The sequence below is a fragment of the Meriones unguiculatus genome, chromosome 3 (genome assembly GCF_030254825.1).
Source record: "Meriones unguiculatus strain TT.TT164.6M chromosome 3, Bangor_MerUng_6.1, whole genome shotgun sequence".
Classification (NCBI taxonomy): domain Eukaryota; kingdom Metazoa; phylum Chordata; class Mammalia; order Rodentia; family Muridae; genus Meriones; species Meriones unguiculatus.
In genome coordinates this window covers 18,278,496-18,304,476 of record NC_083351.1, presented here as the reverse complement: position 1 = coordinate 18,304,476, position 25,981 = coordinate 18,278,496, and the positions used below count along the sequence as shown (strand labels likewise).

Sequence of the window (25,981 nt, the reverse complement as noted above, 5' to 3'; positions counted from 1 at the left end):
GCCGAACGAGGAAGACACCCCAGTCTGGAAGTTGCCAGCAGTTCGGTGAAGGTGAGAAAACGCAGGCCCAGCGAAGGCAGGCGATCTGCACCCAGCCCGCCGACCCTTGGGAGGTCAAAGTGAGAGATAAGGACTGAAGAATGGGACTCCCACTGCCCCAGGCTCCCTGGGAAAACACCGGTCAGCTAAGGAGAGCCTAGTGCAAAGCCCCACCCAGCTGTCCTTCACCACACCCGGCAAGATCAGGGGCCGGGGATGGTAGAGCGCTTTTGAGGTGCTGGGTTCCAGCCTTGACCCTCAAACCTGTAATCCCAGCACAGAAGGATCAGAAATTCAAGGTTATCTGCAAAGTCGAAGTCAGCCAAAGCTACAGAAGATTGTCCAAAAGGAGGAGAAAAGACAAAAAAAAAAAAAAAAAGAAGAAGTTTCTCAAAAATATTTAGTTGGAGAGATGGCTCAGTAGTTAAGGGCCCTGGCTGCGCTTAAAAGGACACAGGGTCGATTCCAAAAACCCACGAGGCAACTGACCACAGTCTCATTCCAGGGGATCTGGCACCCTCTTCTGGCCTCCACGGGCACCAGATATGAAAGTGCTGCACACACGTACAGGCAGACAAGCACCTATCCACATCAAATAAAAATGAATTTAAAAAATTAAATAGGCTGGTGAGTTGGCTCCGCAGGTCAAGGCTCGTGCTAGCAAGCCTGACAACCTGGGCTCAGTCCACAGCCTCAGGACAAGACCCACGTGGCAGGAGAAAACCAGCTCCCCAAAATTGCCCTCTGACCTCTACAGGAGTATGGCAGTGGTGCCCACATAAATACCTACTGCGGCCACGCACACACACACATAAAAACCACATGTAAATGTAAAAAAAAAAAAAAATCCATAAACGGAACTGCAGTGTGATCCAGCAATCCCAGTACTAGCCGGGTTGGAATTGAAATCAGCACAAGAGACACCTGTAGCCCATGCTTTACTGCAGCACTGTTCAAAGAGCCGTTCAGAGAACGGATAAGGAAAAGCCGGTTAGATGCCCACAGTAAAATATTATAGAAAGGTGAAACCCTGTCTTTGTCACTGTAGGGATAGAAGGACACAATCTCATCATCTCATTCCTAACATGGACCCTAAAGAGCTGTCCTTGGCCTGGAGAGATGCCTGGCAGTTCACAGCCCTGCCTGAGCTTCCGGAAGACCTGAATTCACACAGGGCAGCTCACAACTTCCTGTAACTCCAGCTCCAGGGCATCCAGGGCCCTCTTCTGGCCTCCGTGGGTACCACATGCCTGTGTGCAAACACACACACACACACACCACAATTTTAAAAGTTAAGTAAACCTTATCCAGGTGGTGGCGGCAGTGGTGTTTTAATCCCAGCAGTTGGGATGCAGAGGCAGGCAGATCTCTGTAAGTTCAGAACCAACTTGGTCTAACAGAGTGAGCTCCAGGACAGCCAGGTCTATGCAGAAAACCCAGCCTCAAAAATAAATAAATAAATAAATAAATAAATATTAAATAAACTTTTTTTTTTGAAAGACCAGATCAGTAGTTACTAAAGATTAGAGGAAGTGGAAGGAAGAAGAGATAGGAGGCTAACAGTTACAGGAGTTACAGGAGAATTAAGCTCTGGTATTCTGTTAATGCAGATGTGCACCACAGCTGGCAGAATATGAGATAATTATGTATTAGATTATGGTTTTGTTGTTTTTTTTTTTCCCTGGCTTTTGTTTTTTTAGACAGGGTTTCTCTGTAGCCTTAGCTGTGCTGGAACTCACTCTGTAGACCAGGCTGGCCTCAAATTTAGACATCCTCCTGCCTCTGCCTCTCAGGTACTGGGATCAAAGGTGTGTGCCACCACCACCCACTAGATTAAATTTTCAAATAGGTAAGAGGAGGATTTCAAATGATTTCAGCAAAAAGAAATGAGGAATTTTGCGTGTGACGTATAAACTGATGTTATCATTGTACAGTACATACACATATTAAAGTACAGCCTGTACCCTTTAAATAACGTGCAATTATATGCTGATAAAAATGTTAAAAAAGAGAGCAGGCCTGGAGACACACACCTCCAGTTCCAGCACTCTGGAAGTAGAAACAGGAGGGTCAGAAGCTGAGGGCCAGCATTGGTTACTTAGTGAGTTCAAAGCCAGCCTGGAACATACATCTCAAGAAATGGGGAGGGGGAAAGAGAGGAGGGAGATGACTCATCAGGTTAAGGGTCTGAAGACATTCCTTAAAAAACCGCAGATGACCAATGGGCACTTGAAAAGGCATTACCAGCTACAGGGAAAAAAAAAATTGCAAATCGAAACAATCTCAAAAGGCCAGTGAGATGGCTCAGAGGGGAGAGACATCAAGTCTGAGCACACAAGTCTGATCTGTAGGTTCCGTATAATAGAAGAAGCAAACGGACTCATACAAGTCGTCCTGCGGCCCCCACACACGAAGCCCTCCCCTCGATAAATACATTTACTGAAAAAAAAATTAAAACAATGAGATGCCATCTCACATGGACTAAGATGGCTGTGGTAAAAGAGATCCATGATAACAAGGGCTGGCAAGAGTCGTTCGAGCCTCGGAGACAGGGCTAACGGAAAGGCTAAAGGGCGCAATTGCTTTTGGACAACGGTCTGGCACTTCTCCTGAGGCCTAACAAGAATCGCCGTGGCAGTTCCACCTCTGAGAACACGCCCAAAAGAAATAAGAACATGTAACACAAAAGCACACGGATGCCATCAGGGCGCTCTTCACAATAGGCCGGAAGTGAAATCGACCCAACTGTCCATCAACTGCTGAACGGGCAACTAAAACACAGACTATCCCGTATCTGTCAAATCTATTCCCCAGGAAAGGAAAACCCCGAACTGGGGTGTGGGGGAGGGAAGATGGGGGAGGGGTTCGATCCTCAGCCCTGGGAAACAAGACAAGGACCTGTATGCTATATACTACAGGTGGGTTTTTAAAAATAACATGTTTCTGCTTTATTCTGCAGTTCATGTTTGAATCCAATGTTTGGTTTTGGTCTTACGGCCTTTTCAGAGACTGCTATACCAGCCACAAGGGCAGGTTGACTCTCACGTGTGCCTCACACATGCAGCATCCATGTCTGTTTGTGCCGGGTCCCTGCCCTGCTCCTGTCACTCATAAGGTGTCTGCGGGCCAGGAATGCCAGGATGCACCACACAATGGACCACCTCTGCATACATAGTTTCAAGGTGCTGGGTTGAGGGTTTGTGAAGCTCTCCTGTGCTGGGGTTCCATTTATAAGACCTGTGATCATCTGGGTAGCGGTGGCGCGCGCCTTTAGTCCCAGCTCTCTGGGAGGCAGAGGCAGGCGGATCTCTGTGAGTTCGAGGCCAGCCTGGTCTACAAAGTGAGTCCAGGACAGCCAAGTCTACACAGAGGAAATCTGTCTCAAAAAAAAATAAAAAAAAATTTTAAAGTTCTGACAACAACAACAACAACAACAAAAAACAAAACAAAACAAAAAACAACCAATCAAAACAAAACCAAAAGGAAGAACTGTGCTGATGGAAAGGCTTTGTCAGCCACAGGCTGGGAAAGGGACGGGACCTGTGTATGCTCCATCCTTGCCTTGGGCAGCTGTGTCGCTATCTCATTGCCTGGAGTCTGCCATGTTATCCAGATGATGACAGCTTGCCTGGCCTTGACATATGAGATGCGACTCTAGACTCCACGCACACAGAAATGTCTCTGAGATCCAGAACTTTGCAGTCCAAACTGAAAAGCTTTATGTTCTAGTGCTACCCAGAGCCAAGACTGAGTAAAAGGACAATTTTATTTTGTAGTATTTTCTTTTCTTTCTTCCTTTTGGTTTTTTGAGACAGGGTTTCTCTGTGTAGCGCTTTCTGTTCTGGTACTCAATTTGTAGAGCACACTGGCTTCAAACTCACAGAGCTCTGACTGCCTCTGCTTGCCGAGTTCTGGGATTAAAGGCAGGCACCAAGATGCCTGGAGCAATTTAAAAGAGCACACTCTTAGCAAAAAACACAGGAGCGTGTGTAGAGGAATGTTGCTAGAAAATGCCAAAGGAGCCAAAAGGAGACCCTGACTTTGCCTCCTTCCCTTGCCCCACCAGCTGGAGGTAGGAGGAGCAGTGAAAGCTGATAATCAGGTCTCAAAGATTTAGGATGCAGCATTACTCCTTGAGGGGTCCAGGTGTCTGTTGAAAGTCCCCCAGCCTGCTTGTGGTTTCTGTATTTAGTCAGTGTCCAAGCCCTGCATCCGGAAGGTTGGTTGCCCAGGCTTGTGACGGCGGGTCCAGGAAGCACTTTCTTTTCCTCCTTCATCTTTTTGTTCTTTACCTTACTTTGGGGATGTTGGCTGTAAAAACAAACAAACAAACAAACAAAAACAAAAACAAAAAACAGAAAGTTTAGGTGAAAAGGCAGAATCTCCCTGCTGTGTGTAGGGATCACAGGCATGTGCCACCACACCCGGCTTTTGGGAAGTTATATCTTAATGCAGATTGGAAAGTCGACGGAGGAAAGTCCTGCTGCAGGTGAGAGGAAGGGGCCTGGGAAGCTCAAGGGAGGAGCAAACAGGTGCGTGCTTAGAGCAGGAAGGGAGGCTGAACCCAAGGACAGAGGCTGGAATGGACGCAGGTCTGTTTCCTTCCTTCCTTCCTTCCTTCCTTCCTTCCTTCCTTCCTTCCTTCCCTTTTCTTTTTAAAGATTTATTTATTATCTATACAAAATTCTGCCTGCACACGAAATCTTACTATAAATGGTTATGTGGTTGCTGGGAATTGAAGTCAGGACCTTTGGAAGAACAGAGAGCGTTTTTAACCTCTGAGCCATCTCTCCAGCCCCTGGCCTGGATCTGTTTTCTTATGGCAGCGGTTCTCAACTTGTGGGTCATGAACCCTTTTGAGGGGTCGCCTAAGACCATTGGAAAACACAAATGTTTACATTACGGCTCATAACAGTAGGGAGATTACAGTAATGAAGTAGCAACAAAAATAATTTTATGGTTGGGGATCACGCCCGGCATGAGGAACTGTATTAAAGGGTCGCAGCATTAGGAAGGCTGAGAAGCACTGTTTTAGGGAGAAGCAAGGTCATTCCCCAGGAAAAGGACACAGGAGGATGCTGGAGCTTCGGCGAGAGAAATAAGATGGCTGAGTCACACACAGGTGGTGGGCCCGTGGACAAGTGAGGTCAGCAGGTCTGTGGCCCTCCTGAGCCTCAGTCAGCTGCGGAGGATTAGCCAGGGCGTGGTTTTGCCAGGTGGAGACAATTTAACCAGCAGGGAACACCGGGTTTGAGGGTGTGTGTGAGAAAGAAATTGCAGCGACCATCCTGGACTCTGAGTGGGTTAAGGGGGAAATCAAGGCCATGAGGGGGGTCCAGGAACAGGGAGAGGAAGGAAGGTGGGTGAGTTAAAGGAGCTGTGGGGTGAAGACGCTGACGGCTTGGGGTTGTGAGTGTAAGGAGAACAGAGGAGAGGTGATGCTGATATGAACACGATGCCAGCAGGGGGGTACAATTACCACTAATGACAATGTCCATTACCTTGGCCATGAGCACATGAAGTAGGCTGGCAGCCAAGAGCATCAGAAAGAGGGATTGGACGAACCTCAGTAGGGAAGGGTCACCTCTGTATAATTTGGCTTCCCAAAGTCACCCTCCCAGGTGTGGTCCTCACGAGGACTAGGCCTAGGGGTTCAGCCGGACCTAGTCTCTCTTTTCAACTCCAAGGCCCTACACAAATGACCTCGTTTCCCCAGCCTCCATTTCCTCTCCAGCAAAGCGAGCCATCGCTCCTGTGATGTGACACTGAGTTCTGAAATCTGATGCGTTGTGGCAAGCATACGGCAGAGGGGATGTGGGTTCCTTCAGTAGCCATGCATCATTTCCCAGAATGCTTTCTTCTGGGGTCCCAGAGCTGAGGCGCCAATGCAACAATTAGCCTCTGGCTTCTAGTCCTCAGATCAGATGGTATGAATGGGAGAAATCCCCCCTCCAGTTCTCTCCCGTTTTACAGAAGAAGCTGGGGACCAGACAAGCAAAGAGACTGCCCTCTATGGCCAAGACTCTACCATAGAGAACAAGTTCCCTTTTCAGATCAGCCGGAGTCATGATTAAGGTGGGGAATGGGTTTAGGCTCCTGGTAAAGGCTCATCTTTACCAGGAATCCGAAGCCACCTGGACCCAAGGGGCACCCATGGTGCATTCCCTCTGTTCATTGGATCCTTCAAAGCTGGATTTAACGGAAACAAAATTGCTTCCCGGGCACATCTGTGTTCTCTCTCTTGGCTTCCTACATCCCCACACCAACCTTGTCCCACGGGGCAAACATGGAAGGCATGAGCTTTGCAATGGAAGCGTTGACAGAAGGGTAATTCATAGTAAATATGCTGGCTAATTGCTCTCCCTAGTCCAGAGAGAAGGAAGGAGAGGGAAAACTTGAGATTTGAGTTTCCTTAGAAAAGTTGATCAAGTATGTTAGGGGGGAACTACACTGGCCTGTCTCTGAATGGTTTTCAGCCGAGCTGATCCACCCGTGGCAAATCCCTCCTGCTTTCTATACCGCACTTTCTCTACTTGGGAATTAAGAAGATGAAGATAATAGCCCTCTCGGCTGGAGCTAAAGGGTTTTTGTTTGTTTTTTTTGAGACAAAGCTTCTCTATGTCTCCCTGGCTGTCCTGGACTTGCTTTGTAGACCAGGCTGGCCTCGAACTCACAGAGATCCTCCAGCCTCTGCCTCCCAGAATGCTGGGATTACAGGCGTGCACCACCGAGCCCTGCTGCTGGAGCCTTTAGGCTTCTAGGAGTATGCAGCCTGCTATCTCTCTAGCTGCTTTGGCTATGCAGGGACAAACAGATTCACCAGGCCAAGAAGCTGCCCAGGTCAACATCTAAGGCCTCTCCTTTCCCTTCCGGTTGTTCCTTCCTGTGGTCCCATGTTATTTTCCTCTTAGCATACACCCAAAATGTCTTGTTTACTTCACTATTGTCTGTGTACGGTTGGGAGTTCTGGAAGAACAAGGGCCTTGCCTGTTGGAGCTCAGGTTTCAGCCCCTGGTAACCAGTACATATGTTGACTAAAGAATGATTAAACAGATGGATGGGTATTGTGGGTGGTGGCAGGGCTGTGCCAAGCATGACCCTGTGACCTGTGCCAACTTCTAAGAGGAGAGGTTGAACAGAGAGTCAGGAGACCTGAATTTTCAAGTCCTATACTGCCAATTAGTGGTTGTATGACCCTTGGGCACATCACTTGACCTCTGAAGCCTTGGTTTCTTTATCTGCATATCTAGAAAACTGATCTCACCTGCTGAAGCGTGTTTTCAGGAGTGAATGCTTACATATGTAACATGATTTGGTGCCTACTGGAGGTTTAAGAAATGTTCAGTTTTCTCTCCCCCTTCTGCTGGGGGACGAGAAGAGAGTAGCAGTGCAATGTTGTAGCTTTGGGGTGGTTTGTTTTGGGTTGGGTTTTTGTTTTGTTTTTTGTTTTGTTTTGTTTTGTTTTTGGTACCTGGGAATCAGAGCCAGGCTCTTGCACACACTAGGCAAGCATTCTGTGCTACTGAGCTAAATGAGTACGCAGGAGAGTGTTATGGCTGGACTCAGTAGCTTCAGGGATCTTGGTAGGTCTAGGGTTCAGAGACAACTCATCCAAAGGAGACCTCTTCTTTATCTCTCCCCTTTGTGGCACCAGAGGTTGAAGCACACTGAGCAGGCAATTGGTCACTCACTACATCTCTATTTATTATTATTATTATTATTTAAAGACAGGGTCTCACTTTGTAGCCCTGGTTGACCCTGAAGAACTCAACACGTAGACAAGGACAACCTTGACTTTCTTATCCTCCTTCCCCCACCACTGGGATGCTGAGATTACAGGACTGGTTTATGTAGTTCAGGGATCAAACTCAGGGCTTTATACACGCTAGGCAAGACCTCTACCAGCCACATTCCCATCCCTTCATCTGGTCTATGTCTTTCATAGACATAGACATAGCCAGCCATTATGGTGCACACCTTTAATCTCCCCTCGGGAGGCAGAGGCAGGCAGATCCCTGGGAATTCCAGGTCAGCCTGGTCTACAGGGTGAGTCCAGGACAGCCAGGGCTACACAGAGAAACCTTGTCTCAAAACAAAAAGAAAGAAAAAAGAAAAGAAAACGTGTACATAACAAAATGGCTGTCAAAATTGCTGGGGGAGTAAAGAAACTCATCACCAAGAATGAGAAGCTAAATTTAATCCCTGAACACCCCTGCCCCCCCCACAGTCAATAAATGTAAGGAACAGCCTTTAATTCCAGAACTTGAAAATCAGAGTTGTACAGATCTTCGTGAGTTCAAGGCCAGCCTGATCTGCATAGTGAGTAGGGGTCGGAGATTTAGCTCAGTGGCAGAGCGCTTGCCTAGCAAGCTCAAGGACCTGGGTTCGGTCCTCAGCTCTGGAAACAAAATATATATGTAAACAAATTAATTAATCAGTAAATAAAAAAACAAAGTTAAAACAACAAGCGTGGGGAGATTGCAAACCCACCTGGCTGAGCACATGGCACCTTCTCTTGGGGTTTCCAGCAGAGGAAAACAAGGACTTTCGGCGGCCAAAGCGGTGTCCTGTCAGACACTGGGGTGTGTAGCAGCTGCTCCTAAGTCATGCTTCCTCCTTCATTACCTTTTTACTTTTTAGCCAGGTAATGACAAGAAAAATCACTGCCGTGCTAAACAGGGTGGTTGGATTTTAATTCCCGCTGAGAGAGAGAGAGAGAGAGAGAGAGAGAGAGAGAGAGAGAGAGAGAGAGAGAGAGAGAGAGAGAGAGAGAGAGAGAGAGAGAGAGAGAGAGAGAAAATAGAAATCTCCATCCCAGAAAAAATCCTGGGTCTGCCCAGATGGAGCAGAGAGAGGGCGCCGCATCGATTCTTACACCTCCATCGGGCCCATAACGGGCACCCACACGCTATGCGATGATGGGTGATAACGCCCTCTCTCTCTCTGAGCAGATTTCACCTCACCTAAAATGGAACGTGCGCGCCAGGCGTGCTGCGGTTCGAAGCGCCAAGCCAGGGAACAAACGAGCGAGCAGCCGCCTTCCTCAGACGCTGCAACGCTACGCTAGAGAGCGCCCTCCCTTCTGCCGCTGGAGGGCGCTGTCCCCCTGAGTCCCGGCAGGCTCGGCCAATCACAAGCGGCAGAAGTTCTTTAAAGACCAAAGGAGGGAATCCAGCCCGAGCGAGGGGGCGGGGAAGAGGCGTGCCTTCCAGCCAATTAGAAACCCCCGGGAGCCAGCAAGCCTGTTTGCCAACGGTAGGGGGAGGGATGGGAGGCGGGGCAGCTCCTGTGTGACAGCTGGGCCGGCCAATGGGCGTGCGGCCCGCGGCCTATAAGTGTCAGCTGGTCCCATCCACCTGGCTCGAAGGTTTGCTAGTCCTCGCCACCGCTGCCGCCGTCGGAGGTGTTCCCTGGGTTTGCCTCGCCGCCGCCGCCGCCGGGTCCCCGCAGCCCGCCTTGGCCCGTGCGCAACCACTCTCCCTGCCCTCCTCGCCTCCACCACTCCCGGGTTTTTGCCATCGGGGCGCCGGGGTCGGGCGAATGATGCCGTCGGAGAGTGGCGCTGAGAGCCCGGAGCGGCCAGCGGCGCAGGTGGGGACGCATGAGGACCCGGCAGGGGCCGCAGCCGGGGCGGCCGGCGGCGGCCCGGACCCGGAGGCCTCCTCGGCTTCCCTGGGGCGGCATCAGAGCCGGCTGAGCTGGCCACAGGTGAAGCGGCTGGACGCGCTGCTGAAAGAGCCGATCCCCATTCACGGGCGGGGCAACTTCCCCACGCTGAGCGTGCAGCCCCTACAGATCGTGCAGGTGAGGGGGGCGCCGGGAGGGTCGCGGGGTGGCGCTCTGCCCAGACTGGCCCGGTGGCTGGGGAAACTGAGGGACGGGAACCGGGGCCGTCAGCTCCGCTCTTACTACAGCCTGCTGAGCTTGCCTGTCCAGCGTTCTGGAGAACCCTTAGTCCCTGGGAACCACTCACAGAGACGCTGGCTGGGTGAGGGGGTGGAGACAAGGGAGGCACCAGAGGGGGGATTGCCCTGGCAGCCTCCAATGAGGAAGTGTGTGTGCTGGGTTCCAAAATAGCTTTCTTCCTCTACTCCGCATCCTTGGACCTCCTGCTCCCTGAGGGTTCTAGGCTCACTCCGCCCTTTTGTGTTCCCACAGCCCTTGGCTCAGGAAACCTTGGCTAGGTGAAACAGCCAAATCCTTGGGAAGACTCCCCCGCCTCCCACGTGTTGTGGCCAGACCGGAGACCCCACCCTGATAGCATCAAATTTCCATTTTAGGTGTTCCTCCTCCCTTAAGACTGGAAATGAAGGCCAGGCCAAGGTTTAGACCCCAAAGCACCATCTCCCTCCGAGGATCAGATTCTGGAGTTGCTCCATCCAAACCCCAGTTCTTCCTTTTACCTAACCCTGTACGACCCCACACTTAACTCTTTCCGGTTATAGTCTCAGCACTACGGTGTTCTGAAATACCAGAAGATGCGCCTTCTCGGCCCTCTTCTAGCCGAGGCCCTCATCATCGAGGGGTGATGGAGAGCTACCTAAGGCTACCTGTGGGGGGGGGGGATATCGAGCTCAGGGAACCCTTGAGCGCCCCAGGAGCAGGTGGTACAGGTTCACGAGTTTCCCACCCTTCCCCTGGCTCCCGAGCTCAACATGTAGCTCCTAGGGGAGTCCCCGGATCATGAAAACCAGAAGAGTCTAGTGATGGTTCCTGCTGGGCTTTACACGAATTCCAGGTAGAGTTACCCGTACCACCTGCTACTATAGCCTCCAGCAGGGGGAGGGTGGCTGCTGGGGCCTGGTCATGCCCTCCCTTCCTAGGAACAAGCAGTGAGATGGAGGGGGAGGGGTCAGATTCTCCGGGGCTGACTCACTGGCTGTCCCAGTGGTGCTGGCTGAGGCATCCCTTCCTTTCCCGCCGTACTCTGGATTATTAGTCCAGCTTCAGCTTGTTTTGTTTTTGAGATAGGGTCTTCCTGTGTTTTGTCTGGGCTCCTCTCAAACCCGTAGTCTCAAATGATCCTCCTGCCCCAGCTGCCCAAGGAGCCGGGATTATAGGAGTTTGCTACCACCATGCTGGCTCTTCTCTTGAGGAAATGCCATCACCCCAGGCATGGAGGGAAGGAGAGCGGTGCCCAGCACATACACCTCTCTGCAGGGACAAGTATCTAAACAGACGCCAAGCACAAATGTGGCTGGGTACTAGCCCCTGTCTCCCAGTCAAGTGAGGGAGAGTGAGTCAGTTTCATGGCATGGTCTTTCTAAAGTAGGGGCACAGTCATCCCAGAACAGGAAGCTGTTGGCTGTGGAGTGGAGAGGTGGCAGAGGCCTTGAGGCCGCACTGAAAAGCCGGGCTTCTGGGTTCGTTGTTTATCCCTTTTCTCCCTGCTGGTCTGGTCTTAGTGGCCCCATCTGTTCAATGGGGGTGGCTTTGGCTACTCAGCAATATCCTTTTTGGTTCCAGACTCCCAAGGGAACACTAGCCTTCACCTGCCTAGGCAGCCAGTCTGTCTGTGGGAGGCCGCAGCTAGCAGCTTTAAAAGCTGTTGGGATATGAGGGGTGGTGGAAAGGGAGGAGCCTGTCACAATGTCTCACCAGTGCTAAACTGTCTCACGGTTCAAGAATGGAAGCCCTCTACGTCTACACCCAACAAGGTCTTCCCCACAGCAACAGTCTGAGCAGCTAAACAAACGCATCCTTGCTTGTCGTGCCTGGCTGAAGGGACCCACTTGAGACCCCCCAGCTCTAGCTCTGGAGAGTGGGTTCTAGTTCAACTCAGTTACTGACTTTGTGATCTTGAGCAAGTCATTTGACTTCTCTGAGTCCAGAGAATTGAACTGAATGAGCTGATCTCTCCAGCTGCAGCCAGAGGGCTTACTCTTGCAAGCTTTGCAAGTCTTCAGTCTTTGCAAGGTCTTGGACAGAGCAGTTTGGGGAATTGGGCACCTCAGCACAGGAGAAAGCAAGCTACAGTCACCCCCCCCAACCCCCGTGGCTGGAAAGTCTGATGGGAGGCTGCAAGCTGCCTTGCAGTCCTCGGGTGTGGCAGTATCTGGTGACCGCCTGTCAAACTGGCTGTAGTCAGACCTGGGAAAGAGACAGCAGCCAACGGTTGGCTGACAACACTGGCCCCACAGCCCTGACGCAGGGGATTTAATGAGGGGATTGCTACCTACTTACCAGGCCAGATGCCATGCCCTGGGGTGGGCACCAGCTGGAGGGCAGGAGTTGGCACTAAGGCCCAGTCAGCTCACCTGGAACTCGGGGAAGGGATGGTCTTCTCTCATTGGCCACTTGGGGACAGTGCCAAGGTGTGCAATGAAAGATCCATAGGATGGCTCCAGCTACTTCCCAGCTGCCACCTTCCCACCATCAACTAACTGCTCAGGGCTTCAGTGCTTTGACGTTTATTCTCATCTTGAAAAATAAAAAGTGGTGTTGCACCTGCAATCCCATCACTCAGGAGATGGAGGTAGGGAGATTGGAAGTTCAAAATCCACCTTAATTACTCTGAGGCTAACCTGGGCTACTGAGACTCTGTCTTTTAAAAAAAAATTTTTTTTTAATTAGATAGATCTGTAGACATGCAGAAATTGGTTCAGTTTTGACACGCAGTCTTGCCAGCCCTTGCTGTAATATCCCAGGTTGGTAACCAACTCTCAGTGATCCTCCTGCCTCAGCCTCCCAAGTGCCAGGGTGACAGGCATTCTCCACCAGGCCCTGCTAAAGTTTGGAAAGGGCAGCCAGGGGGACCAGATGATCTGCTGCTTCTGAAGCCTCAGTCTGAGTGGTAGAGAGAGGGTAGGCAGGCAGCAGCTGGAGGGAGGGAGTTTAGCATCCATGACTGGAACCTCTAGGCTCCTCACCCAGCAGTAAAACCGAAGGACAGGTCTGAAATCAGCCATACCTGGGTTTGAGGCGTCTTTACACCTGTGAACCTAAGTTTCCCAGCAGCTGAGCCACACCCCAGTCCCCTCCCCCACTGTAGATTCTGCTGAGGTCCTGCATCTGGTGCTTACTAAATACCTGCCTGTGGGACTCCTCCCTCCCCCACCCTTGCACTGAATGCTCAGATGGCCGGTCCTTTCCTTCCCACCCCCCCCCCCGTTACTATGGCAATTCCTTCCTGGAGGAGCCGCCCGCCCCGGATTGCCCCACCGCAGCTTGCCTCCTCAGCATTTAGATGCATTCTTCGCAGTAATTCCCTGGGAGGCTGAGAACAGCCTGCCCTAGAGCCGGCGCTGACTTGGCAGTGAGGTGGGGTTGCAGAGTCACTGAGGGCAGGAATGCTGCCTGGTCACTTTCAGGACCATGTGTGAAGAAGGGCTTGGGGTTGCCAAGAAACCTAAAGTCTGTATTCACCCCTGGCTTCAATCCTCTCCCACGGTGCCACTGCTCAGGGCTCTAGCTAAGAACCGAGTTCCAGAAGGCTTAGGTGTCCCTGCCATGTTCCCACGCCATCAGTCCTGGGCTCTCCTGGATATGAGGCTCCATATCCTCCTGCCTCAGCCTTCTAAGTGGCTGGGGATTACTGCTCGGAGCCTTAGTCTCCTCATCTGGAAAGCTCGTGTGGTATTTTGCTTCCCTGGTTTCTGGTGAGGGTGGGGGCAGGGGAAGGAGTGTGTGTCAGTCCACGAAAAGAATGGGCTGGGAGAAGGCTCAGCAGGTAAGGGCTCTGGCTGCCCCTCCAGAGGACTGGCTTCTAGTCCCAGCACTCACGTGGTGGCCCGCAACCACCTGTAACTCCTTCCGAGAGATCCGAAGACCTCTTCCGGCCTCCGTGGGTGGTGCATATGTGTGTGTACAGGCCACACACACACACACAATGACATAGAATAAAAACAAATCTTTTAAAAATTGAAAACTTAAAAAAGTTAATGTGGTGGCACTTGCCCTTAATCCCAGCACTCCGCAGGCAGATTTCTTGAGCTCAAGGCCAGCCTGGTCTATGGAGCAAGTTCCGGGACAGCCAGAGCTACTTGTAGAAACCCTGTCTCAAAATTTTTTTTTCCTAATTAAATATTAAAAACAACCAACCAAGATTCTGGGCTTAGCCTGGGTAATCTGTAATCTACGGCCTTGGGCGTGTTTCTTTTACACCTCTGTACCTCTGGCCTTCCATCTGTCAGGGAACTGTAGTGCTCAAAAGGATTCTCACGGAAGTTAATGTGTGAAGCCATGTGGGGTCCTTAGCAGTCCACCTGAGCTAGTTAATCACAGTTTGGCTTGCAGCGTTAGGAAGCTTGGGTAGCACAGTGAGAAGAACCTGGGCTCCGAACTGAAGGCCCAGCTCTGTATTTACCAGCTGTGTAACTCTGGTAGCTCTCAGGCTGCTCTGGGCCTCTATTTCCCAACCTGCGAAGCAGGAATAAACCTTGCCTCATCAGGTTAATTACAAAGATTAAGTGAGGTTGTATTTTAATGCAAAGTGCTCAGTAAGTTCTCTGCTGACCTTTGTTATTTTTATTGCTCTTCTGAGTCATTCCTTTCAACTGGGCCCTTCTCCCGGCTGGGGTTGGCAAATCAATGGAGGCTCTGCCAGTTAAAAGGTCTCACAAAGACAAGCTGGGGTCCAGGCACCTGACACCCTCTCCCCCAACTCCAATCCCCTGCAGGTGGTCCGCAGAAGCCTGGAAGAACAGGGATTGCGTGTGCACAGCGTTCGTCTGCACGGCTCAGCCGCCAGCCACGTGCTGCACCCTGAGAGCGGCCTCGGCTACAAGGACCTGGACCTAGTGTTCCAGATGGACCTGCAGAGCGAGGCCTCCTTCCAGCTCACCAAGGCCGTGGTCCTGGCTTGCCTGCTGGACTTCCTGCCAGCCGGAGTGAGCCGGGCCAAGATCACACCGCTGACGCTCAAGGAAGCCTATGTGCAGAAGCTGGTGAAAGTGTGCACGGACCTGGACCGCTGGAGCCTCATCTCGCTATCCAACAAGAGCGGTAAGAACGTGGAACTCAAGTTCGTGGACTCCGTGAGGCGCCAGTTCGAATTCAGCGTGGACTCCTTCCAGATCGTCCTGGACTCCCTGCTGCTCTTCGGCCAGTGCTCATCCACGCCAATGTCAGAGGCCTTCCACCCCACCGTGACAGGCGAGAGCCTGTACGGCGACTTCGCCGAGGCCTTGGAGCACCTGCAGCACCGCGTCATCGCCACGCGCAGCCCCGAGGAGATCCGCGGCGGCGGCCTGCTCAAGTACTGCCACCTCCTGGTGCGGGGCTTCCGGCCGCGGCCCAGCACGGACGCCCGCGCCCTGCAGCGCTACATGTGCTCGCGCTTCTTCATCGACTTCCCCGACCTGGTGGAGCAGAGGCGCGTCCTGGAGCGCTACCTGGAGGCTCACTTCGGCGGAGCGGAGGTGGCGCGCCGCTACGCTTGCCTCGTGACGCTGCACCAGGTGGTCAACGAGAGCACCGTGTGCCTCATGAGCCACGAGCGCCGCCAGACGCTGGACCTCATCGCCATGCTAGCCCTGCAGGCGCTGGCTGAGCAGGGCCCCGCTGCCACGGCTGCCCTGGCCTGGCGGCGGCTCGGCTCGGAAGGGGTTGTGCCCGCAGCCCCCGTTAATTACTATGTGACCCCCATGCAGCCTCTGCTGCCCCGGGCTCACTCCTACCCCACCTGGCTGCCTTGCAACTGACTCTGAGCCGGGCCAGGAGGGAATGAGCTTCATGGGGGGTGGGGTGGGTCATCAGGTATGTGTGGAGGATGTTACCAGACACAGGCCGCCTGTGCCAGCTGGCCCGGCACTGTAGGGCTGGGCCTTTGAACAGACCTGACTTTCCTGCGCCAGGCATCTATGGGCTTAAAACCAAGTCTGGGTTCTTGACGGAAGGCCCTTTTGGCCTGGTACCACCCTCTTGGACCTGCATGACTGTGGGGACACAGGCTACTTGTCCTGAAAAGACAGACAGCTTTGGCGGTAGCCTCAGAAGCAACACAGTGGGTTGATTCCCATGGCCTAGAAGGGGTCAGCCCATAGAGGCAGAAGTTCCTACACAGGCTAAAATATGATACCATGTAACAGGACTACTCTCTTGGGGTCCAGCTGAGTCCATCAGAGAGCCTGGTGGTCCCACCTCGCTGATCATTAGGAAGAGCAAAACTAAGTCGTGAGGCAGCTTTCTGGGTTTTCTGCAGGGATGGGAATTCGGTCTCCTGAAACCTGTGTCCTTGCCCGAGGCTGTAAGGACTTCCTGTGGGCTGAGGTGATAGTGGACAGATTCCAAACAGCCAGAATAGGCACAACCCATAACCCCCCTCCCCCAGGGTGTCCCCCCCTCTCCCTTCCCTTGTGCCTCCCAGGAGCCCTGCTGTCTGGGCGCTTCTGTTGGAGGCTCCTAAGTTCAAAGCTGCCACAACACAGTCTACTACTCTGACCCCACTTGCTTGGTTATAGGCCTTTCACACCGTGGAGGGAGGCACGGCCCACCTCTTTTCCCATTCCTCTGGATTTGTTGCTATTTTGCACTCTTCCCACCAATAAAGATTGCCTACACTGAGCATAACTATCTTTCTCCCAGGGAAAGGCGCTCTATGGATTAGGGCTGGCACTGCCTCCTCAGGCCGAGTTTGGCTCCTATTGTGGGAGGGGCCAAGGGGTGACTGCAATGCACTGCCCACAGCTTGGCAGCTACGAGCTGGAGTGTTGCCTCCACAAGTCTAGACCTTGTTAGAGAGAATATCCATTGCTCATCTGTCCCTGGAGTCCTAAAGTCCTGGAGTTCAGTCCCCGGAAGCAAGCAGGGTGACTCTGGAATGAAAGAAAGCTGCTGGGGGGGGGGGGGTTGGAGGGTTCCCCAGAGCCCTGGGACGTTCTCCCTGACAAGTGAGCATAGGCTTGCTCTGGCTTATTGTAAACAGGTCCCTTGGAGAGGGCCAAGGTCTCTGAAGCCAGATAGTTGCCAGCCAAGTGGTCAAGGAGAGCAGCTTTTGGGGAGCTGTTCCCTCAGGGCATTGGCCACTCACCTCTGGACGCTGCCCACTGTTTACCCTGCCTCTTTGATCTGGGGATTGCAAAGCCTTCAGCCTCATTAGGCTCCTCTGAAGTGGTGACTGATGGTTTCAGGCAGGGTGGAAAAAATAATGCAGCAAAGGAGACCTCAGGTCGTCAGATGGAGTCCTCACCTGCCCTGTGGGTTTGGCTAGAGGCCTCACCTGAGTCCCTTCATGGCCAGGGAGGCAACTGAAAGGGCTCTCCTATCCCACCCAGCTGCGGCCACCTAACCGAGGTCTTAGCCTACCTCCTGATTGAGCCGCGCGAGCCTGAGCAGGAGCGGGAAACACTGGAAACAGCAGGCTCAATGAGCTGGGCAGAGGGCTCACAGACATGCTCCGAGGTCTGTGCCCACCACGTCATGGTTCTGGGTGGTAGGGTCCCGGGTCCCTCCCCTTGGTTTACCTGATGGGGCAGGCAAACAATGTGGTCTTAGAAGGTCAGCAATGCATAAAAATATACATAACAAGGGCCTAACACATTAAGGTGCCCCTCACTGAAAGATGGTATTCGACTGACCAAAGACTTGAAGGTTCTGGGAAGCGAGCCATTTGGCTGTCTGGAGAAAGTGCTCTGGGCCAAGGGAACTCTTCCCAATGTACCCGTGGCCTGGCAGGCATGTGTGAAGGAGAGCGCCTGTGCCTGAGGATGTCAGGCAGTCCTGTGGGGGTGGGTGCTCTCTGGAGCCGGTACATACATGTGCATGGAAGTGAGGAGCCGGGGGGAGTGAGTGGCAGGAGTTCACAGCAACAGCTGTCAAGCCCGAGTCATCCCAGGCTAGACGCACGCTTAGGTATGCCCCAACATTTCGAGTTTCACCCCCATCACAACTCCAGAGAACAGTATTCAATTCCCATTTTACAGACAAAAACAAGAGGCCAGAGTGGTCCGAGAGGTTGGTCAGACTCAGGACGTGGCGTTCCACCCCTGCAGTGTAATTCCACGTGAGTGGCGCTGACAGCTGTGTCCTGCACCTATGTGGCAAGGCTCGGGCTATTTTCTGAATGACTGGCAGGGTGTAGTGATGTGCCAAGACATACATTTTCTGATGTATCTATGCCAACAGTCATGGCTTGGGGTGACTGTCTGGGACCTGTGGTAACACCCCTGAGAGCCTGTGGGTGTGGTGCGTTGTTTCCTGGTGTGAGAGAAACACTCTGTGCAGGACACTGTTCTCCTGGACCATCATCCCTGGCGCCACCCCCGAATGTGTTTCGAGGCCGTGTAGGCAGTCAGGAATTTGGAATCGGCCAGAGTGCAGCTGAGGGGAGAGCTGTGGTGGTTTTCACCTTCCAACTGTTGTGCCGGTGACAACCCACCTACCCTTCCTACCTACCAGCCTGCAAGTCAGAGTGCCAAGCAAGGCCAGTAGCTGTGAGGAAGAGTAAGCCCAGGCAGGTGCATGGGGGCGGGGAAGCCCCTCCCAGACACGCTGTCCACCTGTACTCAGGGCCCTGGGAGACTGCTGGATGTCATCAATGGCCCCCTTGTTCGCCGGTTTCCTGCTGTTCTCCAGCAGGAGCCTGAAAGAACCCGGTGTTCATTGTCCTTGCCCCCTCCCTCCCAGGTTGCCACGGTCCACACCCCTCCGGCCATGGCAGCAGCCCTTTAACACTTGCCTCCCTGCAACCCAACAGTGGGGAAATTATTCTCCTGAGCTCTGTCTCTAGAACCCAGGGCTTTGCGCATTCTATGCAGACAACCTTATTACTGAAGAAGTTGTTTCTCCAGTTCTGTTTTTTTGGAGACAGGGTGTCCCTGTGTAGCCCAAGCTAGCCTTGAATTCCCCCCTCCCTTCTCACCTCAGTCTCCTGAAGGCCATGTGATTAGCCTGGCTCCCTTTTAGTAGTTTCTTAGGCACACCCCACACCTTTAGAAAGAGTCCTTTAAGAAAAAAACAAAACGAAACAACAACAACAACAACAAAGAAAACCTCATCCCAGTTTCAACACACCAGGCTCCTGAGACCTCCGTGGGCAGATACCCACAACCCCGCACTACAGGCTGCTGCCATCCATCACCACAGCACCCCAGCCTCGCCAGGTGTCACTCTGGGCTTCATCACACCCTTGGTGACAGAGAGACTTCCTGAGGGTCAGCTCTGAGCCAAGTCGAGGGAAAAATCAGTCTGTAAGCCAGTCCCCAGGCGGACTGCCAGCCCAACAGAAGCCCCTCCAGGAGCTGTCAACTGAAAAAGACAGACCCATCCACCCAGAGGCAAGGTGGCAAGGACACTGGCACCGTGAACCTCAAAAACCACACGCGTCATCCTCACGTTACTGAGCTTTATTCTTCCTGCGTTGTATACAATTGGGGACCAAGTCGCTATACAGCCACTGTACAGAAGCCTATGGGTTCTGGGCGGTGTGTGCGTAAATGTGCCTCCTTCCCTCTATCAGGATACATGAAGAAGTGATTTCCTTTGTGCGGTTAGGTTGGCTTTGGATGTTTGATGTTGCCACCACCTCATCCTGAGAAAGAGGTGTCCCCCTAGGAGGCAGCAGCTGATTGTCTGCAAGGAGACCCAGGTATGTCCTCAATCACACGGGGAGGACAAGGGCACTGGGTGGGGGGAAACGGGGGTTTCCTACAGCAGTGATTTGCCTCAAATAGGCTTCCTGGAGCTATTGGACAAAGAAGTGGTGAGGACGGGGACTCCGGCCTCACTGGGACTTAAGAATGAGGAGTCTGTCTTCAATAAGAATTCTCCTCATTGGTCACACCGGCAATGTGTGCTGTGGTCTCGGCTAACTGGATAGCATCTTGGGTCTCTGTATAAGCAAAGTATGGAAAATGCAGTGTACGGAAAGCAATTCAGAGTACAGAAAGTTCCCAGGACCCAGCCCCTTGCCACCGTGAGGGCTCCTGAGAGGAAGGCGCCGAGACGGGTACAGTCAGTCCTGGAAGTCTTCCTGAAGGCGGTATCCAGAGAAGGAGCAGAATGCAGAAGTCCTGACCCATGGAGTGGCGGCTCTGAGGAGCTGGAAGAACAATGCCAGAGCCTTAATTACCCTTTCCAGAAGCTGCTCCACCCCACCCAGAGCCTACCACATCTGTCTCCCCGAGAAGGACCATGGTGGGCAGGCAGGGCAGGAGGGTTTGCTCTGGAAGGGGGCTAGGAGAAGCAGAGGTCCCCTTGGGTCTTTGTCCTTGGCTGGGATCCCCACCAGTCTGAGCAGCTGGAATGGAATGTTCCTGTAATGAAGAGGCCGCCCCTCCTCCACTTCTCCCCTTATGGAGCTCCCCAGGGCTGTTTCAGGGATCCCTGATATGGTCATGCCCCAGAGCTGTGGTTCTCACTCGCCCTAACACTTCGACCCTTTACTTCAGCTCCTCGTGTTATGGTGACCCCCAACCATAAAATGATTTTGCTACGATTTCAAAACTAACTGTGCTACTATTATACATTATAATGTAAATATCTGATAGGCGACCCCAAAGGGCCGGGACCCACAGGTTGAGAACTGCTCCTCTAGAGACACAGAGGCCTACCCTGTTCTCCCGTCCTTTGAAGAGCGGTCCCATCGTGAGGCATTCAGTAGGACTACTTTTCTTTCCGTTTGGTTTTTGAGACATGGTTTTTCTGGTTCAGTAGGACTTCTTATACACACAAGTCAGCTCTTCCCTAGTGTCCCAGCCTCCCTCAAAATTCGAGGGCTCGGGAGATGGCTCAGAGGTCAACAGCTTGCGCTGCTGCTTTTGTTAGGGAGCCACGTTGGGTTCCCAGGACCCATATCAAACAGCTTACAAAAGCCTGTAACTTCACCTGGGGCGGGGGAGGGGTAGGGGAAATCCAACACTGCTACCCTCCAAAGGTACCTGCACACACATACGCATTATTTAAGTAAAAATATATATTTTTTCCCCCAAAGAAGGCCTGGTGCTGGTGGCTCACAGCTTTAGTCCCAGTGCCTTTCCTGCCATCCAGGCTTTTTGCTCCCTTGGTACCAGACATCCCTGCCTGCCCGGGCCTTCAGGGAGGGTAGACAGCCTTGCACATCTCTGGCCCACCCTCGCCATAAGCCAGGTATGTTGAGTCAGCTTGACTCACCCCCAGAACACAGACAACCCGGCAAGGGTGTGTTGTCCAGTCCTGGGGGATGGGCACAAGACATACTCTGCTGCCCCTCCAGCATCTTCTCCCTCCCTCCCCAGAACCGGACCCCTTAAAAGCGAGGACCCGGAAGTGCCCCCCAAATGATGCTGCCATCAGCCCACTGAGCTTGTGTAGCGTGCTTAGCACAGTGCCCAGTGCGAGGAACGAGGTTAACTCAGAGCCCAGAACCAAGGGTTCTCGTCCCTCATCACTTCTGGCCAGGGTGTAGTCAAGGAGTAACAGGGGAAGAAATCGGCTGGGGATTTCCCAGCTTTCCTAAAGGCTTCCTCCCCGCCTGGCGCCTCGCCTGCTGGGACGCCAGGGCACCTGAGTGGCTCTCAACAGCTCGAGCTGTCAGCACAGGACCCTGCCCACTGCACGTCTGCAACACCCTAGCCAGGACTTGTCGCTTCAGCCTAACCTCTGGGAGGCCACCTTGGTCGTTGGGTGGTGGCAGGACCCGGTGCTGTCATTAGCGGAACCAATCTATGAATACCTCCGGTGGAAGCCTCATTCTTTCCTGCTAGGATCTCTCCTGCGCCTCTCCTAGTGGGCTCCGGGAACCGCCACCACCGCTCCCGAGTGCTGGGGATTAAAAACGTTCGCCACCACCGCCCAGTTATTCTGTAGACCCTTACAGCCCAAAGCCAGAAATCCCCCGGGACCACAGAGAAGGGTGACTGAGGTCTGGGGCCACCCGGAACCCAGCATGTCCCCGGCCACGCCCCCAACTCTCGCGAAGCAGCTCTACGCTGCCCTCTGGTGGCACTGCTAAGCCAAGAGAGAAGGGGCTTGTTCCTCTCTCGCTGAGCTCCCAGATTCACGGGGTCACATAGTGTCCTCCGTGCACAGATTCCAAGGGTCCCTGAATGTGCCCCATCTGCAGGCTAGAGGCCACCAAGAAAGTTTTCACCCGCAGCAACACAGTGAGACCTTGTCACACACACAAAAAAAGTGTTCAGGAAGTTGCGTGGGAAGTAGCTCACGGGTGGAGTAATAACAGCCAAAGTCTAAAACATAATTCTCAGGGCTAGGGATACAGCTCAGTCGGTAGGGCAGGGTGCAGCCCAGCATGCACCAGGCCCTGGGTCCAACACCAACACCACATAAACACAGAATGGTGGGGTGTACGCCCGGAACCCCATCACTTGAGAGGTGAAGGCAAGAGATCAGAAGTTCACTGTTGGGACCATACAGGTAGTTCATCAGCTAAAGGTGCCTGCCCCCAGGCTGACCACTTGAACTCAATCTCTGGGACCCCCTTGGTGGAGGAAAGGACAGATTCCTGCAAGTTTTCTTCTGACCTCAACATATCACTGGTGCATGCCTGATCCACAACCCCCCCTCCTCCACACACAAATAAATAATGAATGTTAAAAGCTTTCAAGGTCAGCCTCAGCTAATATATGGCAGTTAAGGCAAGCCTGTCTCAAAAAAAAAATTTAAATTAAAATAAAATAATCTCCTGAGACAGTGCTGTCCAGGGACAGCTGCCTGGAAGAGGTCTGGAAGGCCAGCCCTTAAAAGCAGAGGCTCTCTGGCATGTTTCCTCCTGAAACCCATGGAGGGGAGGGTGAGGCAGACCTGAGAGCTCCACACAGGGTACTAGGAGGGCCAGGCAGGCTGAGAAGGCGGCTTTTGGTTGATTGAGAAGTGCACAACCCACAGCCTGAGGTTCAGGTCGCTGAGCTCTGCAGGGAGAGCAGCCTGGCATCTGGAAGGGGAAGGAGGGGCCAGATCTGCCTGTCCCCTCACCTTCCCACCCACCCTTCTTCCATCGAGTGTCATCTCTGACTCTTCATGTACCCACCCACTCCACCTCTGAGTCACGTCAAAGCTGATTACAATAAATCCCAGAGAAAGTCCTAACTGTGATGACAGAAAGCACTCTATGCCATTAGCTAAAAGCTTCTTCAGATGAAAGGCCCCATTCCTGCAAACCAGAAACTTAGCAGTCCTGGCGGCAGCCCAGCGCTGCAGCAGCCTGAACTCCGGCCATGTCACCTCCAGGAAGTCCTGTGTTCTCTGGCCCTGAGGACTCAAAATGACCTGTCTCTGGGAGATCAGAAAATGCCATAGTCCCCCACGACCCCTGGGCTGTGGCTTTCTCAGAAGCTCTGAGTCTCCAACTAAGAAGGCTTCAGGAAGGCCTTCTGAGAACCCAGCAGTAAGTTGGTTACCTGCGGAGGGGAAGGCCTGATGGGGACAGGGGCAGCTGAGGACTCCTGCCTATCACAGCCATACACCTGACTCTCAGGATTACAGTATACTTGTGGCTCTGACATCTTCCTTCCTCTTCTTTCCCTTCTCAGCCTGACAGGAGGGACAATAGTCAGAGATGTGAGGAGATGGCCCAGAGAGGGGACAATATTGTTCTAGGTCACTGTAGACAGGGTTCAGGGGTCAGCTCTCCCTAACTGGAATAACAATGAAAAGGGGACACACAGAGGCCTAGGACCAGGCTCTTCTCTCCTCTCCCTCTGGCATGTGACCTTGAGAAATCCCTTTTCCAGTCTGTAAAATGAGAACTTTAATTAGCTCCTAGCCCCTGAGCAGAGGTTGCGCCTGTCTCTAGGTGTGATTTAAACATCCTACCAAGACTTACAGTGGGGAAAATGAGTCCTGTGCCCTGACTCAGCCTCCCCACAGCCCTTCTGAGAGGTAGGTATGCCCACTGTCCACTGATGAGTGAGGCTGCAGCCAGGCCCCTCATAGCTGAGTGGGGACAGAGGGTTGAAGGCCTGAAGGGCATCTGGGCAGGAAGAAGCAGGTGGCATTTCTCGTCTGGCCCTTTAAGGGAAGTTGATGCCATGCTTGCCCCCTTGGAGATGGCTCCATCCCCGGCAGAGCCATCTTAGGGCTGCATTGGGGAGGGGCTGATGGTTGAGCAGGTGACAGACACCCCAATTCTGGTTATCTCCATCATGCTCCAAACACAGGTAACAAAAAAATTATTACAAGTATGAGAAAAGCTGTCTCCTAGCAGCAGAGAGGCCTAAGTACGATGGGGACAAACCTTCAACCTCTATGGGATTCTGCCTCCCCCAGTGGGAGACAGGGAGGGGCTCAGAAGAGGAGAACTCAGTTATACAGCCCTGAGCCAGCGTCCTCCCACCCTTCATTCCGGGACCTTATTGTTTTTCCCTCTGAAAGAGATGGAGCTGGGCTGTGTGGAAACCAGCAACTTCAAGGGCAGGGATTTACAGTGCAGGGGACCCAGGAGAGACCACAGCAGCCCAGGGAGGGTGGCGGATGTTGCAATGTTGCAGCAGGCTCCAGCTGGTTAAAGTTCGCCACAAATGCCCCCCGGAAACAAACACTCTCTACTATGTCAGCTCTATAAGGGAACTTGGCGCCGCCATCTAATCCGTTACGAAGAAGCCACAAACAGAGAGCTCCATTAGGGTCCCACAGATGGCAGACGCCCTGACACGGGAGAGCCCGGACACTGCACCCTCGACACACACACCCACTGTACCCCAGAAATCACCAGACAACACCACCGCACCTCAGTCTCACTTTCAGGGGCCCCGGCACCCCGGCGGCCTCCTCCGCGTAGTTGACGCCGTCCATCTACCCAGCACCTGGATCCGTCCGTCCGTCCTTCCTTGCGCACCCGGGGGACCGCCTGTCTCGGGAGGCAAGGGGTCCCGGGGGCTGAGGTCAGCGCTGGGGGGAGGCGGGGCCGCGAGGCGGGCTGCGGCGGAAGGGCGAGTCCGGCTCGGGGCCGTGGCCGCGCCGCAGCCGCCCCGCGCCCCAGGGCACGCAGCTCCCCAGGCCGAGCGCGGACGCCAGCAGCGCGGGGGGACGACCCCGGCGGCCGCGGCGCGCGCCCTTCTTGAGACGCGACCCGTGCGCCGCCAGGTAGAGCTCGGCCTGGGCCACGCCGCCGCTCAGGCGGCTCAGGCTCTCGGCGCGGTGCGCCAGGCGCAGCTCGGCGGCCAGGAAGACTCGGTGCAGCTGCAGCACCCGGCTCTCCAGCTCCGACACCAGGCGCCGGCGGCCCTCCACTTCCAGCAGGCGCCGCCGCGCTTCGGCCAGCTCCAGCGCGCGGCCCCCGGCCCCCGCCGCCGCGCCCGCGCCCCCGATCCCCGCCGGGCCCGCGCCCCCCGCTCCCCCACTAGCACCCTGGCGCCAGCGCTGCAGCTCCTGCCCCTCCGCGGGGGTCTCGGCCGCCTTCGGAGACGGCGGTGACTGAGCGGGGGTCGGGGTCGAGGTCGGAGATGGGGGCGGGGGCTGGAGAGAGGCCAGGGGCTCCCGGGGTGGCGGCGGGGGCGACCCCGGCTCTGCCGTCCCTTCCTGGGCCCCTGGGCCGCAAGCGCTGATGCGGCAGCCCGGCATCCCCCCCAGCCCCGCGGCGGCCCCGGGCTGTCGGTGCGCGGGGAGGAGAGACGCTGGGGACGGGACCGGGGGAGGGGGCCGCAGAGCACACACCCAGGCCGCACGCGCATCCCAGCCTCTTATAGCACATGGGGCGGGGCGATGGGCGGCACAGCCAATCCCAGACCTGTATGTCCTGAATCTGCCCTGCCTCCCACCGTAGAGCGTGTCCCCCAAGAACTTCGGGTTCCCTGTCCTTCTCCCAGAGTAGCCCTGTTTGAGTATCACCCCAAATTCTGGGTGGATAAGCGGCGGCCGCTTTTCTCGCCTGGACTCTTCTCCGTAAACTCCGACGGTAATGCCTAACGGTCGTACATTTCAGTCTCCACCCAGAGGAAGGTTTTGGCTGGGCGTCACCCCCACTCCCCACGCCGGCCGCGTGACTGCCTAGAACTTAGCGCTCCGGATCTCGTAGGTCACAAGGTTGGCTAGGACGCCCTCCTCCCCCATCTCTCTGCATCTGTGGGGT

General features: G+C 53.9%; 2 protein-coding genes across 2 annotated transcripts; one reads left to right on the top strand and one right to left on the bottom strand.

Moving 5' to 3' along the window:
- The first annotated feature begins 9,403 nt into the window (after window positions 1-9,403).
- On the top strand, window positions 9,404-16,542 carry Tent5b (terminal nucleotidyltransferase 5B). The gene is made up of 2 exons (XM_021644111.2): window positions 9,404-9,843; window positions 14,658-16,542. The coding sequence occupies exons 1-2, from the start codon at window positions 9,580-9,582 to the stop codon at window positions 15,678-15,680; spliced, it is 1,287 nt and encodes a 428-aa protein (XP_021499786.1). The 5' UTR covers window positions 9,404-9,579; the 3' UTR covers window positions 15,681-16,542.
- A 2,765-nt stretch (window positions 16,543-19,307) lies between these two features.
- Trnp1 (TMF1 regulated nuclear protein 1) lies at window positions 19,308-25,596 on the bottom strand. Its single transcript, XM_021643772.2, has 2 exons — window positions 24,641-25,596; window positions 19,308-20,017 (listed from the first exon to the last, which is right to left on the bottom strand). The coding sequence occupies exon 1, from the start codon at window positions 25,471-25,473 to the stop codon at window positions 24,796-24,798; it is 678 nt and encodes a 225-aa protein (XP_021499447.1). The 5' UTR covers window positions 25,474-25,596; the 3' UTR covers window positions 19,308-20,017; window positions 24,641-24,795.
- Window positions 25,597-25,981: the final 385 nt, after the last annotated feature.

What these genes read in the sequence shown, in the direction of transcription:
- Tent5b (XM_021644111.2), top strand. Translation starts at nt 9,580, where the DNA reads ATGATGCCGTCGGAGAGTGGCGCTGAGAGCCCGGAGCGGCCAGCGGCG. An exon ending in AGCCCCTACAGATCGTGCAG is followed by an intron (nt 9,844 to 14,657) that starts GTGAGGGGGGCG and finishes AATCCCCTGCAG; the next exon opens with GTGGTCCGCAGAAGCCTGGA.
- Trnp1 (XM_021643772.2), bottom strand. Translation starts at nt 25,473, where the DNA reads ATGCCGGGCTGCCGCATCAGCGCTTGCGGCCCAGGGGCCCAGGAAGGG.